Genomic DNA, 19,045 nt, shown 5'->3' on the forward strand with positions numbered 1-19,045 from the left:
ATTTACTTTGAATTTAAAAAAAATTCCTGAAATCTTATATTTTGCAATATGTACTTTGCGTTTAATTCAAATGCTAATAGACAATGTTAATATTTAAATATTTTTTATTTTAAGTACACATAATTTTAAACCCACGCCACACCACAGTGGAAGCAATACGAATTCTAGATAGCTAAAAGTAAAAAAACATACAATCGTTTAAAGTAAAAATATTTATGAATATTTATAAATGACTACTAAGTAATGGCAAATAAAGCACCATTTTTAACATTTATTATGTCTATTGCCATCACGCAGCCGTCGTAATCTTGATTAATATCATTAGACAAATAAATTCTGTAAAGTATAACATTTGTGCTTGTAAATTTTTACGTGACGTGGCATTTTAAAATTAAAAAAAAAATAGTATTTATTCAAATAGACTAGCTAATGATTATTTTAGAAGATATAATTGTAATTTTAGTATCATTATTTGCACATAAATATATAAATGGTTTTAGGTTTTACAAAACTGAGTAATTAACTTTTAAATTCAAATTTAATAAGCCGGCAAATATTAGAGCTTATTAGAGGTTAGATTTTTTTTTTCATAAACATATACATATACATTAATTTAAAATAATAATAATGTGTTCGTCAGGGCGCCTAATTGAATTATTGATGATTTTTAAAAGAATATTATTTGTACCAGACCTAAACATAATTTTGATATAATACTATTTATTATATAAAACTATAATTGAAATTATTATACAACTGAAATACTATTTCATAAAACAAAATTTCGATTAGTTTTGCATTGATGATTGTTAAAATCTATGTCAGTAATTTAATTTTTCGAGATAAGGTCAAATCAACAATTAAGAATGTCTTATAATTAAATACCGTGGAGATTTAATGGAGATTTAGAATTGAAAATTTCTGAGATGATTTGTATAAATTACAAAATCTTTAATACATCATCGACTTTCAGAAAGTTTTTAAATACTACAAAACCTAATAAACCATTGCTAGATCACAAAATCCTAAAACAACTCTGGACAATTAAGAATGCAGCTTTAATAGTTCACATTATAGCGAATTACGCATTATTGAACAACTAAAATTTGTTCAAAATTCTACCGAAAGAGATATAATATTAATAAAATATTTTAATGATATAATTACAGGAGATGAAACTCGAAAAAATTGTCCTACTATTTTATATTGTTTCAGACTATCAAAGATGATAGATCAAGATATCTTTAGGCGGCTTAAAAGCGGATTAACAATTCCTATGGACACGGAAACGTAATAGATTAATTTAAACATTTTTAATTTAAGTACTACGAACAGTATTATTAATCCAAACAAATATTATTTTTAACTCTTATGAAATTTTTTTTTAGTTTTTCTTAATTTTAAAGGAAACTGTTGAATTAACGCTAAGTTATATATTTATACGATTTTAAGAAAAATAAATTACAACAATTTTAGTGATATACAATTTTTTTATTTTCAATATTTAAAGAAATAATTGCCAAATATAAAAACGGACAATTATTACAAAATCTTAGTTTTATTTGGTTTTTCATTAAAAAATAAAACTATTAACTATGAAAAAAAATTATTTTTTATTAGTTAACTAAAAAACTCTACAAAAATAATTACTTTTTGAAATTCAATAATAAATGGGAAATATCCGAAACGCTACAAATTTATACATTTTTTTCTAAACTTTGACTTTTGGGCGCACCTGTTAATCATGCCATATAAAGCTCAAATTTTTTTAGATATTACTTTTAGACCAATAGAAAAACAAGGCCGGGCGACATTTCTCAAATTCCGAAAAAAACCTGCAAATATAAATAACGGGCGTTCTAGTGTACTACTTAATAAAAATATACCATTATTTTTACCTAACAACCGAAACAACACATTTTAACTGTCTTCTGTGGTCACAAATCAATAGAGTTTATCACACCAAAATGTATTTGAGGAGTTTATGTGTTTCGTGGTAATTAATATCTGAGATGAATCGAGCCAACATACATAATTGGTATTCCAGTTAACATCCTAACAAAATAAGTTTATTTCATTGCGTCTGGATTTTTAGTACCGTAGTGAGTATTGATCTTAGTCTCGTTGACGGAAAAGTCCCCGGGGTGAAGGCACTGGATTGAATTCGGGGAAAAGTTGAGAGAGGTTTATTCAGTGCCGCTCTAAGACTACGGGAAACTCCTGTACAGCTTTACAACGCCTAAGAAATAAGCGCGTAATGAACCTGAATATGTATAATACAAGAAGGAATTGGCAAACGAGTGAATGAGTGTCAACTCGCGGATCGGTGTCAGAGACGATGGTGGCCGGTATGCGAAATAGGACATAGAAGGGGAAAATACCGGCAACATCGCGCCAATGATAGACGTGTCACACGCTAAGAGTGATTGATAGCGAGTTCGGCCATTGCTGTTTATTAAGGATCAGTACGGCAGGTGCTGTCATTGCGGTGTCGATTACATAAAAAAAGGAAGTAATAATAATGATAAGGACGTGACGAAAAATCGCATCAGCTGCGGTTTTTCTCAGCCAATTATCGTTTGAGAGTTTGTGGCTATTCAAAGTGTATTCCTACGAATACACTTTTTTACAAAGTGTATTTTTTACAAACAAGTTTACCTTCATTACTGTAATGAACAACAGGATGACGAAACCGAGCAACCAATGATACTAAAAAATTTAATCTAAAAGGGTACTATTTTCGAGTGGCTACCGCCGTTGATGTGTCCCGCACCAGCGTTTTCCGTCCCGAGAGAATTACACTCGAACTGTCCATTCATTAATAAAACCACACGGTTTCAACCCTCTCCGTGTGGTCGTTCCCTTTCAACTAAAAGGTATATAAATGCAATTCCGTTAATTGCTTCTCTAAAGTACACTTCTCAATAAACCAAAAACGTGTGACAACCACTAACAAAATATTAACACGAGATACATCAAAAATATTTTACTAATACAGTTCAATTTAGATATGTACTATTCAAATAAAAAGGATAATTCAAGCCTCCGACAAAAAAAAAATTCCCGACCCAACAAAAATCCATTGCAATTTAATGCGAACTTCCATATTTAGAAAAATTTGTCACCTTAAACCCGAAAGATGATAAGAGTAAAACAAAAAGTTTATAATTGTTATAACATTTATAACTATGTTTGATGAATTACAAAAAAAAAGGTCTCTTCAGTCGAAAAAAGTACCGATGTTGAAAAATGTATGAAATACACCCTCCCTTAAAAATATTTCTAAGATCGTCTTTTTAAAAAAAAAAAAAAAACTGTAATCAATTGTATGCTAAAAAGTCACCTAATATAATCCACGATTATGGAAATATTAAAAATTAAAATTGAGTTTAATTGATAATATTTTTTATTGATTTATTAGAAATTGAAAATATTAATAACAACAAGGGTACATAAAATTATGTCTTGCGAGGACATCAAAATGGTTATACGATGTCGTTTATATACGATTTTAATATTATAAAACGTTATTTGAGCCTTTAAAACATTTTTACCCCCTTGATAATTTTCAAAATTCATTCTGCCATGAACACATTTTTGTAAAAAGGTTTTAAAAAACAGATACCTAATACGACATAAAAAAAAAAATTAATCATGATCAAATTTGTTTTAATTATAGTCATTCAATATTAGAAACAACAAATACGAATATTTGCATAAATTTGTTTGCGTAAATGTTGTCTTATGCGACAACACAAATAATATCGAAAACTCTTATAATCCAACATGAAAAAATCGATCGTGATTAGGTGACTATTAAAATCAAACAAGTAGAGTATACAACCTACTGTAAAATGCATATTCATGAGAGCATTTGAGAAAATTAAAAAACAAACAAGTGATGGTGTTTACACGGTTTGGTGAAGTGTTATTGTTATGTTATTCGGAATTAATACGCCTGCAACCAATACAGAAATAATTAAAATGATTTGAAACAAATTACAGGGCCAATCGAAAATAATTTATCACCGAGACAGTTTTCCAAAGTGTAAATTTACACTTGTAATAGTGTTAACACTATTATTTATTCGTTTCGGTGGAACCGAGACGACACGCGCATTCATATCTCGTAAACGATCTGTGCCCAATGTCAAACGGATATCTGACCACCGTAACAATATTACGTTGTACTAATAGTAATAATTATGTCAAATCATCTCGGAAGTATAGCTAAAGGTATGCACGTTAAAAGCACAACGTGTGCCGTCGTGATCGGAGCCCTGTGAGCGAACGGCCTAGTGGTGGCGGCAACGACGCAAATATGGTAGGCGACAATGCTGCTCTTCGATTGGCTATCAACGCGATCACGTGCGGGGCGTGGCCGTCGGTGCGGTCCTCTGAACCCCCACGGCACACGCGTTGGCCGCCGTCGCCGACGTCGCTGCTACCACCACCACCACCGCCGCCGCCACCACCTCACACGTTGTTCGTACACCGTACACGCCGCACCGAAACGTCTTGGAGGAGAGCCTAGGCGAAAACGTCTCGTTCTAAGATCGTTAGTGTTCACCGTAATATCGTCGTAGTCGTACGTCAGTGTGTTTGTTAATACATATTTATATATATATATATATATTTTTTTTTATACGTTTTCGTACTTTCGTTCGGTGTGCAATTGTATCGAACCGGATTACTACAAACTGTAGTCAATATTTTTTCCGAGTTGTAAACTTTCGGACCGTACACGAAATCATTACGGTACATGTGGACTAGCCGTCAATACGATGAATTCATTCTTGACCCATAACACTGGCCTGCCATACCATCAACCGTCTCAAATGCACCAGATGATGATGCCCGAGCCGAAGTACTCACCGCCGGACGATTACAATGTAAATTATATGAACTCGCCTGTAGACTTTTTTGGTGGTTCGCATCACCATCACCATCATCATCATCAACAACAACAACAGCAACAGCAAACGGTTGCGGCAGCAGTGGCTCAACACGGCCATCCACATCAGACCACTTATCAAGGCCATTATCAACAACAAATGCAAGCTATGTACCCGAGTCCTGGTCAAACTCCTTCCTATTATACAGGGCCAACGCCTAACTACGGAGCTTATCAGATGCATCATAATGGGCACATTCCTCTGGAAGCCCAACAACCCCCGGCAGCTCTTATGCACAACTCCGTGCAACAGTGCAGTCAAGGAGGCAGCGTACCAGGAAACAATGGTAGTGGTGTCGTGATGGTACATGATATCAAAGACGACTCGTCGCCATCACCTCTTGCCTGTCACCTGCAACCAAGCCCATCGTCGTCTAATCACATGTCTAACAACCCCCTGGATGGATCTTGCTCTGATGATATGGACGACAATTCTGACACGGATGAAATGATGATGACTACCGCGAATGGCTCGCCGATAATGATGGACGACAGCGAATCTTCAGACAGGGTTATCTATCCTTGGATGAAGAAGAATCATGTAGCTGGAATACGTAAGTACCAAATCTTTATTTACAGTTGACAATAAGTAATATATACTATGGCTTAAAGTTGAGAAAGAAAGAAAGGACAGAAAGAAGTGAACACTTAAAACTAGACGATTCATTTCTTATTATATCATAATTTTATTTTTCTAAGCAATTTCACTTTTTCTTAACTATTAAGGTTTAGACGCTTTTTCAAAAAATATAATTATGCAATTTGTATTCCTCGCCTTAATCCCAACTACTCGAGGCGAATATAATTGTGCATTTAAAAACGAAACAAGTATCAGGTATAAGTTTTCCCCTTTAGTCTTTCATTTCAGTTTTCAATACAAAAATTCGCGCATAACTTTTTTTCACCATTAGTTTTTAAGATACCTTCATTCAAGTATCTCGGCGGTAAAGGTCGAATCCAGAAATTATTTGGTCACTCAAATAACATAACACGTATGGTACACATCATTCGATCAACTACTCATACGTGTATTGATACAATTTTCATTGACCGCGCAGTTTTTTATCAATTTCCGTGGTGAGCTAAATTCGTTAATAATTTACCTGCAGCGCTGACAAGGTCTATCGCAATATTTTGTTGACGCGTTATACAATTGAATTATGATATAGGACGTTTTGGCATCCTGTGGGATCCCATGACATCTATGATTTCTTTTAAATGTGTGTTAATACACTTCTACTAGCCAGAAATAAAAAAAACTTAATCGACCACCGTAACAAATCTCAACAATACCCACTATTGCTATGACAGAAAATAGGCATTTTGGCCATCTATTACTATACCTTTTGGCGGGTATCCCAAATATTTCTACAGCTCATGACATAATTATTTTGGAAATCAACGCATTTTCCAATTCATGGATTATGCGTAATGTTCTACGGGTTTCTAACCGGGTGTTGTTCTAATCAAATATTTTTTAATAAAGTAATACCGAACAAATAGATAAGAAAATGTTTAATCACTAATTTGTTGCTATAGGCTGTGGGCCAAACAATTTTTGAAAACTGTGTTCATACCCAAAGAAAACATTCTTATCACATTACATAACAAACAAAAACAGATAAGTCAGGTCGACTTTACTATTGTATGAGTGTTAACCCGCTGTAAGATAGCCATTCGTATTGTTGTTTTGAATACAGATTATCTGCTGCCGGTAAAACATTCTTAAAATGACCTCAACTCGAATCATCAAGACGGCGAGGAGATAACCAACAGATAGATAATCATTACATTGTTACTCTAAACCGGATAATCTCATTGTAATATTAAATACATCCCGACGTTATAAACAATTCAGAAATGACGCAATTATACAATTTTATGTTATGAATAAAGTATTGAATTAATTTACACCACTCACAGTTTATAATTGGCGTATTGAATAGAACCTTCGTGCACGTACACTTGACCGCCCATCTTAATCCGTGCACGAGATAGCCACTTCGTGAAAATTTGCCCAATCATCTTTTTGATTGTTGTTAACTATTATTATGGCTGTGTATGTGAAGTATTGCAGATTTGATTATTTCAACATTATGTTTGCAACTCACATTGTTTTCAACATATTTTCTTTGCGAAATACCAATGTCAGAGAGCCTGAAAGTATATAAACTAATTAGTTAGTATATCCATCGCTACATACATCATTACTGAGTTATAGGAGATAAAAATTTATGACACTGGCACACGTCTACTTTATAATGTCATCGCTGTAATTTGCAACGGCCCGTACGAATTATAAGGTCTAAATACAATTAACAAATTATCGTGTGAATGACTATTTTTTTTTTTTTACGCAGAGCACGCCAAAGTATATGATTTCTTACATTAACAAGTTTTTCACACCCTCTCAACAGTATTGCTATATATAAGTACAGATATGTTTTAAGAAGTTCTTGATTTTAGATAAATTTAAAATATATATAAATTACATTTATCATCAAGTTAAATGAAAACTGAAAGCAAATTTAAATTAACCAGTTTTTAGTGGCCTTGGCGTATTTAATTAAAAAGCAATCATTCAAGAAAAAGTATTGGACCCCTTTACGCGTGTAAAATAGGTATTCTGGTCACAACTGAACCGTATACAGGGGGGGGGTAACTTTTAATATTTTGAAATAAGAACTGAAACCATTAACTTTCGGTATAACTTTGACTGTTGAGTAACTCTAAATTATTAGGATTTTGTCGGGTCACTGCGACATTTATTGACACTCGATTACAAAACATTATGCGGAAAATAACATTAAACTGGGGACACGATTCTCGAATAATTATTAACTAGAAATCACGTGTATTAGACCACGTGTTGTTTATCTAATTCGGATAAGTACTGCATGTCAATTACTTAAATGAGGGCGATTTTTTTTATTCATTTTGAAACTCGTTCTCGTGTCAAATTCATTGAATAATTTATAGTTATTTTATGGAATTTATCATACCAAGAGACTCGGAAAGTTTCTTTGGAAAATCTGTTACGGAAAATCAATAATCACGCTGTTTTCGCAATTGTAAACTATTTCCTTTGTAGGTTACATTTTTTCCATTAAAAAATTGATAAGTATAACTTTTACGTATTACAAAATAACTTGGAAATGTTTCAGTATCTAGTGAATATAATTGACAATAAAAATTTCAACCGTATGTTTTCAACTATTTATTTATAGAAATCGGATAACCCAAACTCAAATTAATGTCGAACTAAAATAAACTTGTAAAAATCATATGAACACAATACAATGCCGGGCACTATTTTAAGTAGATGTTTTCATTCCATTAACAATTTTCTTTTTTTTGACATACAATTTGAAAAATATAAAGGTCTTTATTTGGTAAATATCCAATCCGTTATAACGAAAAAAAATTATCGAGCAGTTCCTTGTTTATTTATGTATATGTTAATGAACATAAATCATGGTAACTCGCTATTTTTTATGGATTGACTTTGATTTTCTAATATAACGACCTTATACGACACGTTTTCTCTGAATCAATAAATTATTCATCTGGACAATGAGCTTGTAATCTATTGAAATATGCGTAAACGTTTCGTCGAAAATTCTTTGACATTACATAATATTATGATAACGAGATGGTCACAGCTTCAATTATGGTCCGACTAATTCAAGCAAACAGTGCAAATAGCATTTGCCCTGGTATTTTGGTCATACGAAAGTAAAATTGACCTCTGTATAAAATTACTTAATAATTATTCTTTTCTCCAAACAAACAAGTTAAATGTATTCACAAATATTCGAATAACAGTTAATTTAATAGTTTAAACAATCTCGACGACACATTATATTTTTACATTTATAAGTTTACAATGATAAATTTGGAAATTAAAATGATCTTTCAAAAGAATATTTGTTTTTATAATTGGCCTCTCGTTAAGAATATTTAATTTAATAAAACCGCCAAAGCTGTTCTGATATGTAATATTAGTGAATTACAATATACTTAATTCAATCATTTTAAAAATGAAACGAATACAATTAGTCACAGATAGATTTAACCATAATTAATAATGCGACATTAACATGCACCTAAGGGCTATCTCACTAATCTTACTGTAATAAGAGTAACTTTGATACAAAATTAATTAAACAAAACATACAAGTTAAAAAGTCGACTTGTATTACGAAGCGCTCATTACTTCGTCTAATATAACATTTTTAAATGTTAAAGGTCTATTAATGTTGATTTAACGTGATAACCCATAAATGTTTAATAAACATTATTTTTCTAAAAATGCGCAATGAACGTTCCAATATTTAATTTGATTTATGATATTATACAGAGATTTTATAATTATCATTATTTTTTAATTAACCATTACCATGCTAGATTTAAAAAAATATTCGTTTTAATACTAACACGTATGAATATAATTTGTTGTCAGATAAACGTGTAATTTATCATATTTGGTGTATACATATATTTTTCATTCGCAATTCGATCTTCATAAAAGTTGCAATAATATTTCAAAAAGAAACGATTGCGTAGTTATTTTTCTTTTTATGATAAAAACAACACTGTCTAATTGAAAACCTCAGCACACTACGTGGTGGTGGTCGATGGAACGTCATCGAGTGTCGCTGTAAACGTATTCGTTTGCACGAGAAACGCTTCCGCGGTCACGTTTTTTGAAAAGCTATCGGTTCGATCTCAAAATCACAGTTTTTAATCATTCCCGTGTGCGGCGCTTACGCAACTTGGCGTTTTTTACCTCGAGGATTTGGCACTCGGATTCCATTCGGGAAAAACGGTGTCCGCGTTCGACTACTAGAAACAATCACAATAAGAAGTTAGCCCGCGGTACTTCCAATACACGAATCTCTTGAACTTGGGGTCATGCGGCTCGGTAGACCTCAAGTCGTTAGCAAAGAGCGCATTTGCATTTTTACGTCAAACGCGTGTGACGTGCGTCGACACGAATTTCGAAATTGTAAACAAGAACAAAATAACAGTTAATACTCAGTGGCCGAAAACATGCGTCACGTTCCTCAAACGCACAGAAAAGCCGACGACTCGGCAGTTTACTGCGCACTTGAAAAATACAATTATTTTTTTTTCAGGGCTGATGTACTCTTTCGGAATTTGCCACTCTCGCCGATTGTGTTGAACGTTGTCGTCACACGACGCTTAAAATTGTTTTCTTCTATCTATTCACAGTGTCTTTTTTTTTTTTTTCATTTCTTTTTCTTCTCCCGTTACGGCCGCTTTGTGGCCTTTTCCTCGTGCGACTGTTGTGTTTGTGCAGTTTTCATTCACGACACGTATTTGATTAATGATTCAACGGGGTCAGAAGCATCTGCCCCGTTATACCGTTCGCAGGGTATGCGAGCGGAGGAAACCCAATGGAATATAAACACGCACTCGCGATAAAAAGCCAAAACCTTTGTGTGCGCCTTTTTCGCCGCGACATACCCGAAAATATTGTCGAAAATTCACAGCCAAAGTGACACACGTCTCCCGTAGTGATATTCGTTTGAACATTGTCGGCGTGTCCGCGAATACATTATAACACCGTCGTCACAGTTTGCACATAAAACGACCGCCGTTATCACACGCGTACATTGTTAACCTCATTACACTGTCAGCTTTCTCGAGAAGCGTTGCGAACTTTTTATTTCCGTAAGAAAAGTGCCATTCATAAACCGTTAGGACTGCATATCAACAGATACACTCGGCTATTTTATCGTTGCGACGTAGTTACGTGTTCATAAACTGTGTACAACTCGCTGTGCAAGTGAATTGTTCTTGATTGATATTTAAACACGTTTGCCGAATTCCTTCGACGAGTACCATCAATATCCGTAAGGTACTTAAAAGTTTGACTAAACCACCACTGGTTTAGAGTCTTCTGGAAGTTTTTCAAATCGCTATTACGCAATCCGGCGCACCTACCGTGTTTTCTACGAATGTCTTTTGGTCGTTCAGAGACTTGTCGCGACAACAGCCGCAAGTCGCCTATCGTTTAATGAGGTCTCCGACGCGATGTCGTGTACAGTGCGTTGTTGTATCAATACAATGTACGGTAATACAATCGAAATGTTAAGTTGACAAATCGCTTTACGCCGTCGTCGGAGTGGGGCCGTACTTGTTCCACACGACTAATAGCGTGCAATTCAATAACAATCGCTCCTATCGATCATCGGAGCGTTTTTTACGACCGCGTCCTCCAAGGTCTTCGTACTCGGCCAGTGTGTGTGTGTGTGTGTGTGTGTATGTTGTCGTGCCGTGTCCGTTTGACCCTTCGACAATTCCAGTAATAACNTATGTTGTCGTGCCGTGTCCGTTTGACCCTTCGACAATTCCAGTAATAACTTATACACGTATTAGAATGTAATGTAAATTACACATTAGAGTGTAAAATATTACCAACCGATCTATAGAAATCGCTGCGGTTCTAGTGCCCGGGGGTGGTGGTGGGGGGGGAAGAATCGTGTATGACAATACTACGGCGGTGTAAATAATATTCTAATGATAAACGCCTTTTTCACGAGTGTACGATGTGCGTGTACGCGATGGCAGGCGATTTATAATTTCGGACCTCACCCGCGAGGACCGGCCGCAGCTTACACAGACCGCGGCCGAGATTAATATCGTTGGACGGGGCGGTCTTTGTGCGAGGAGTATGTGTTTAATGATAGCGGTGTACACACATGCGTTCACGGGGGCTCAAAACACCCATTTCGGAGGTCACGAGAAATAATGTCGGTCCTATACGCCGTTGTACATTAATATTACGTTCGATCGAGTCCTATTCATTGCTAATTTGAACATCTTTAGGCAACACATAATATTTTACGTGCTATTGATAAATGCGTTGTGTGCGTGTACAGCGACGTCACAAGCTCATTTGTAACCCCCGAGAACCGGTACAACACCTCGCCGGTGGTCCCCTCGCGGCCGAGACATGGCACCTACTTAAGTACCACCGATTTATCACGTCGAATTTATAATACGCGCCGTGTACTTACGGTCGGTGGTGGTATTGTCCCGGAAAGAGTGTGTCCTTAACGCGGATCGGTATTTGCGTTTGTCTATTCATCGACCCTCCGCGTACAGTTCAATGTCGAGTGTGTGGTGTTTCAGTCTATTGGCGCGCACATCGCCTTTGCTCATTTTCGCGCACGAACCGCGTCGTCATACAAACTCCGAGACGAGCACAAATAGCCGACGTCGGTCGGATTGCGCTCGTCCTTGGACCTCATTAGCCTCTCGAAACGTATTTCCATAACGATGTACCNCATTAGCCTCTCGAAACGTATTTCCATAATGATGTACCCCTACACTTGCACGTTTTTTTCACGCGCGTACTCCGTAGGCGTACGGACCTGTGCGGTCGCTCGTGCTCGGAATGCAAATTGCGATTAATCGTATGCAAAGTTGTTGCACATGATAAATAGTAATAATTCAAATGAGACTGTTTATTTATAAACCACACGCGTACAAAATCGGCACGTGCGTATTCACGCTGCTGTTTGAATTGGTTTTTCAGATGTAATTTCATTGGGAAAGCTTTGCGCGCTTTGAACGTACTGCCGACAAATTTCATGGCAAATGGTTTGCGCTATTTTATTACTCAATGTTTACCGTGTGGTAAAAAATTGCAACGGCGGCGTACACACACACACAACGTAGCGATCCACTGACAACGCGACAACGCCCGCCGGTCGTCATTTCTCTCTCTCGACGACAATTCGACGAACTAGAGCTCACCCGCCTAAGTCTTAACGAGCCACAAGGTCGTGCAGTCTGAGCACCCGTCAATTATTTTGTTTATTTTCTAACACCGGACCGATATTATTAATAACATGGGAAAGTTTAGCCGGCCATACAGTACTCGTCTATTAACAGTGGGTTTAGTGTTGTAGTGTCGGCGTTACAAAGGAAAGAAGGCGAGGGCCGAGACCGGCAACGTCGTACAACAATAGCCGGAGAAACGTTCGGCAACGTTTGTTACGTTCCCCCATTTAAGGACCGCCGCCGTGTACATGCTACCACGCCCTTGTTGGCCGCCGACCCAACGCTCTACCATGATGGCTGTCCCCCGGCTTTTCGATAATACCCAATATAATATTATTAATAATATCCGACAATCACACGGCAGACAGTATTATACACGCGCATATGCATAAACTCTACACGTACCTGCTGCACCTACCCACGTACGTACAAATATTATACTTTAATGCGTTAGTCGAGTTTTAATAAAAAAAAAAAAATTAGTGAAAAAAACGCTTCTCTCCTCCTCTTGTCACTTTTAATAGCCTAAAATGTTTACCTCGATAATCTACAGACACTTATATTTTCATTTTATTTTTTTTTTTTGTCGTAGCAAATGGCACCTATCAACCGGTGGACGTTAAGAGACAGAGAACAGCGTACACCAGATACCAGGTGTTGGAACTGGAAAAGGAATTCCACTTCAACAAGTACCTGACCAGGCGGCGGAGGATAGAGATCGCACACTCGCTGGTGCTGTCCGAACGACAGATCAAGATTTGGTTCCAAAACAGGCGTATGAAGTACAAGAAGGACAACCACTTGCCCAACACGAAGAACGTGCGCCGGAAAAACGGCAGCACGCAGCCGGCTGGAAAAAAGTCACGGGCCAAAAACAATAACAACAACAACAGCAACAACAACAACAACAGCAACAACAACAACATCAACCAAAGTGTGCCGCAGTGTTCGCCCCCGTTGACGAAAATCGACATGCACGACATGTCGCCCCAACAACAACCTGAACTGAGATTGTCGGCCGACACGATGATGTCGGTACAACAGCAGACGCAGTCTCCGGTGACGTCACACAATAACCCCGTGTCAATGCAACACGGCCAATCGCATCTACAACAACAGCACCAAATGCAACAACTCATGTTGAATCACCAACAACAGCCATCGGCCGCCACCGCCATGAGCAACCCGCATCTAACGCAGCACTTGCCACAACAAGGTCTGACGATCGGTGCCGGTGAATACGATCTGACGCAACTGTAACAGCACGTTCAAATCCAATAAACAATTTTTTCAAGGTGTAAGTTACTTTCTAAACGAACAGAAAAGCCTTAGGGCGTTGTTTATGATTTGTGGATCTCAATATTAATCGTGTGCAGAAAAAATCGATTTGGACGTGAAAACTAAATCGATAAAATTTATGTATAAACCACACAAACGAATAATACATGGCCCAAGTGTATATAGTCCTAAATTGATTTAAAAAAATTCTACAAAAAAAGAACTTTAGTCACACAAACGATTCGATCGGACGACATTAGGACCCGACGAAAAAAACACAATTCGTTTGTGGTTGCAGTCGGTTAGCGTTTCCGTGTATTGAAAGTCGAATGATTAAATTTTAAAATGTTATTTAATGTTATCCTTTAATTTTATAAATATTTTTTTCAAGTAATTTTTGTTTTTGTTGAATTTAAAACTTTATTTATAAATCACGTTTTTAGGTAGAAAAAATACTTTATAGAAACACGTGCTATTTTAATAGAAAAAAGTCGACGACAGCTCCATTTTTTTTTTTTTAGAAATCAAATTAACATTTGTTTTCATCTTAAATAATCGATGTAAATATCATTTTGAATATAATTTCACGAAAAACGCAAGCTCATTAATGTATTGTTCCATTTATATATATATTTATACTTGTACGATGTATAGATGTTTATTAAGTACACATTAAGTATCTTTATGTGAAACATTTTACTTTCGCGACTTCTTGAAGGTTAATGGAATACAAATTTTCTTGTTTGTTTGTCTTTTTTTACTGGAAAATAATACTATTTAAATTTTATCGTATTTGTCCATCCTTTAAGAGTTGCTATTTATATACTTTCAAAGTTTGTTGTTTCTTTTTTTTTCAAATTACTTTTTCATAATGTTGAGTCTGAAAATGTCAGTAGTATACATTTCAAGATGTACTATTGTGTATTATAATTTATATAAATGTATATTATAAAAAAAAATATATATATATATATATAACAAAATAAAAATATACCTAAATTAAATACAATTTGTTGTTAATTATTTTTTTTTGGCATATTTTTTAAATTTAAATTATTTTTTTGACGAATTGCGTACATCAAAAATAATAAAAGTCAATCATAATCACATACAAAAATCTACTGTAAGTAAAATATAGTTTTAAAACGTATTAACGAGCGAGTTGAATGGTTTTAGAATGGACAATTTTTTTTTAGGCGCAAAAGGTAAACATCACTGGTATTTGTTCTTAATTAGGCTAGTCGCATGGAAAGTAGCCTCGGGTTGTTGACTTTATCTCGACTTGAAAAATCTCTATTGATTAGAAATCGTTTTATCAGAAAAAGCCTATTATTATCGTTCTTACCAACACTTGTGCTCCGGTAGTGTGCGCACAATAACCCGTTCGGGAAATATAACTGTTAGTGCTCGTACTTCGAACAAGTGCTCACGCATGGCGGATCTACGGATAGGAGTCGCGCACTTTGCTCAGCACGGGTTCGTCGATTCAGTAAAAATAACCGTCGGGAGGCTACGGGAATTCTGTTTGGCAAGACTCGTGTCTCGGCATCCGACTGGGAAACGCCACCGCGCAATACGACCAAACTCTCTCTGTCTCTCCACACGACGACCTCCAAAGCATGCCCGTCGTTTCTTTTCATCTCGACAATACTTGTCACATTTAGCACTTGCGTCTTTTCTCCTCCTCGAAAAAAAAAATACCAAATAATGAAATGATGTTGTTTTTTCATACGGTTGTGTTATTCTGTCGATAACTATTACAATAAAAAGCTTACCGCGGCGGGCACCACCTGGTCGACGTACATGCTCGTCCTAACCGCGACCTTGGGCACGACCAGACGGTATTCCGGTACGCACACACAACACTCTTACAACAACAATGGTAGTCGAGGGATAAAAAAAAAATTAAAAACAATAGTCCGTGCCAAGAAGACGGCGCATGCCGCGCATATCCAAACTCAGCTGTGTGTCGCGGGTACGCGCGTCTCTTTGTTACCGTCTCCGACACTTGTAATTAACTATTATCGTTACTGTGGTGTTGCATTTATACGTAAGTATTAAGGTGCATAACGTACATAAGTAAATAATTTGTTGCGCGGACAAAACCCACCAACACTAGTAAATGTGTAATCACTGCAGCATCGTATTATGAATCATTATCTGTTGAAATCGCTCGGTTATTTCTCAAATCGCAAACCGAACCTTTGTATACATACGAGATGCGTGTATTTTTCAACCTCAAATTACTTGAATACAATCGACTTTAAAAATGTATGCTAGGACAAATGTGATGTGTGCCCAAAAACATACCAAACTCGGAGTATAACCCTATCTAATTTAGATGAATAAAATTCACAATTCAAATGCATTGGAAATCAGGAATAGAATTTTATTTTTGTACAAAAGTAATTGACAGAAACGCAAACATCTTTTAAACACCATTGGGTATTGAATATTTTTTTTTTTTGTTTTTCCTGACCTCGGTTGATAAAAATTGACGTTTTACCGTAAAAAAAATATATTTCAAACGATAAATTAAATCTGGCTACGTAGATTTGAAGTTTTGACTACTAGTATCACGAAAATTAGTACGGATTTGCGCAATGATGGCGTTTAAAGCTGAACATAGATTTCTGGTGAGATAATGCACACATAGATGACATCTTAAATGCATAAAAAAAACATCAATCACTACTTGATAATGTATTCTAGATAGCGGATATATGCCGCAACGAATGAATTTTAATGCATACTAAATATCACCAAATATTCTAGTAGATATACTTATTTTTATTTAAGGAACAAATGTGACAGACAAACCTCACACTTCTGGCTACTAAATAACTAATTGACTGGTCGTTAGACAATTATCATACAAATAGAATAAAGTTCAAAATTTAAAAAATAAGTATAAAGGAACTTGATCATTATGCGTTTTTTTTTTCGAATTTTTAGGTGGTTAATATGATTTTTTTTTTTAATTAGTATAGCATCGTATTGTCATACCAAGTAGGATTTAATGCACAAAATTGCACGTGCTTTGTGGATTAAAAATTAAATAAAAACTGGGGGAAATAAGTTTGCAACGTTTTTTTTCGCTGATTAAAGAACAAAAAATAGCGTGTACTTGGAAACTAAAAGAAGTGAAAAAATTAAGGTTTTCTTTGGGTACAAATAGTGTTAGTTGTTTAAATAATCGATGAATGCGCCGCGGCACTGACGGCGTTAACGGGAAACTCTTCGCCATTTATCAACGTTTCCGTTTGCCCGCCCTACGGTCTTTTTTTTCTTTTTATTTCCCGGTAGTCCGTTTGTCTCTAATCCATAAAATGAGAACCCTTCGGCCTTCCCCTTTACGCTTCAACTCGGATTGTTTAATACTCACTTCGGTCGTTCTGTGATCGTACCTATCACCCCTACGTGCCAACGACTTAATTATCAATAGCTATTTAAACCCGCTTCGTTCGCATCAGTTGGTATTGTTTTTTTATTTTCTCAAAGGTTCAAACAAAAACTGACGAAACAAAGTTGCTAAATACTAACGAGTTACATAAATATTTAAGATCTAATACATTACACTCTGCTAAATAACTGAATATTATTGAGGTTATACAAGAGCTAAAAAATCATAAATAGTTTATAAAAACCATTCACCAAATTCTGGACATAGAAATAGTTATTATTATTTTTTTTTTTTTACTACAATAACTTCTTTAGTATTATTATTATTACGCGTGTATACTAAATTTACTACTATTCCATTCAATTATTATCCTAAAAACTTAAACTTAAAGTTCTATTGTACTTATCATTTACACGTGAACCGAATTTCAATTTTCCTTGCTTATGGACTTCAGGAATAATAAGTAATATTTTTTATTACTAAAAAAACCTTTGTAATAAGTATAAATATATACTATAGTAAATAATAACTAATTATTTCGCAGATAGATTTTTTTACAAAGGAATACTAGTCAGTTTTTTTTTTACTAGTAGTTTTTTAACGATTAAATCAAATAAAAGAGGAAGAAAACATTTCAACAAATTGAACACAAAATTAGTTAAAAATAGAACGAAAATTTGTTATACTTACACAAGAAAAGGTTATTGTTTAAATTGTAAATTATATTAAAAATTTTAAATAAGTAGAATATTCAGCTTTATATTCATTTATTTGAATATATAACAACTTTTGTATTTTTCAAGGGTTCTTTAAAGAATTTCAATAGTAAAATATTACATTAGAAGTATAAAATTATCCATTTAAAAAATCTAATTGGATACTAAACTTTATATTATTTACACATCATGTTATAACTAATAATTATCATTTTATAGCAAAATTATAATTATGTTACATTGAATAGATGACAAAATCATAATTAAAACAATTATTTTTTATTTTAACCAGACATTAATTATTAATTTATGGTTCTATACTACACGTTCTCTGGTGTGCAATAGTTAAGATTTTATACCCGAATTTAGGTAACTCACTATAATATAATAATTTACATTTTTATAAATCTAGACTAAAATTTAAGTCGTCTAACGCGTGAGACCAGGAGTCTGATTAAAAAAGTTTGTTCGGTTAAACTATAAATATATTATAACGTTATCTCAAAGGCGCCTTTAGTTTTTTGTCTGGGGCAATTTTTCGTAAAATAAAAAGAAGATAAAATTTTTCTTGAATGTTATTCAATACATACTAGAACCACGAACCAGAACCTGTAATAGTAAAGGTTCGTTAAAACGGTTCTTAGCCGTCAATCACTATTTTATTTGTATAATTCAAACGTTTTATATTTTTGATAACAAATGAGAATTATTTTGGTAATAATTAGTAAAAGCTTTATTATAGTTTGTTAAAGCAAAATTTATGAACTAATCAAGAAACGTTAGTTGTCCACAAAATATTATATTTCTACTTTTAAAATAAAATAATCATTATCAAAACATAATTATCGCCTGTTTGTTTTCTGCAGGGCTCTAAATTAT

At 34.7% G+C, this 19,045-nt stretch overlaps 1 protein-coding gene and 1 long non-coding RNA gene across 4 annotated transcripts in view; one reads left to right on the forward strand and one right to left on the reverse strand.

Annotated features, from left to right (window-relative positions):
• Positions 1-19,045, reverse strand: part of LOC126906219 (uncharacterized) — an 82,179-nt gene that overhangs the window by 45,982 nt on the left and 17,152 nt on the right. For 2 of the 3 annotated variants that reach the window (XR_007704210.1, XR_007704209.1), the window contains exon 2: positions 6,876-7,111. This is a non-coding gene — a long non-coding RNA (uncharacterized LOC126906219). Of the gene's footprint in view, positions 1-5,372; positions 5,500-6,875; positions 7,112-19,045 lie in introns of those variants that run through there. The other variant, XR_007704208.1, reaches the window with a different exon arrangement.
• On the forward strand, positions 4,785-14,945 carry LOC126906197 (homeobox protein Hox-A4-like). The gene is made up of 2 exons (XM_050686564.1): positions 4,785-5,508; positions 13,362-14,945. Exons 1-2 carry the CDS (start codon positions 4,785-4,787, stop codon positions 14,027-14,029), a joined length of 1,392 nt encoding a protein of 463 aa, XP_050542521.1. The 3' UTR covers positions 14,030-14,945.

The sequence above is a fragment of the Daktulosphaira vitifoliae genome, unplaced genomic scaffold (genome assembly GCF_025091365.1).
Source record: "Daktulosphaira vitifoliae isolate Bord-2020 unplaced genomic scaffold, ASM2509136v1 Scaffold_4, whole genome shotgun sequence".
Classification (NCBI taxonomy): domain Eukaryota; kingdom Metazoa; phylum Arthropoda; class Insecta; order Hemiptera; family Phylloxeridae; genus Daktulosphaira; species Daktulosphaira vitifoliae.

Excerpts from the sequence above, each read along its gene's own strand:
- LOC126906197 (XM_050686564.1), top strand. The coding sequence starts at position 4,785 with ATGAATTCATTCTTGACCCATAACACTGGCCTGCCATACCATCAACCG. Across the intron at positions 5,509-13,361 it reads GAATCATGTAGCTGGAATAC|CAAATGGCACCTATCAACCG; the intron begins GTAAGTACCAAA and ends TTTTTGTCGTAG.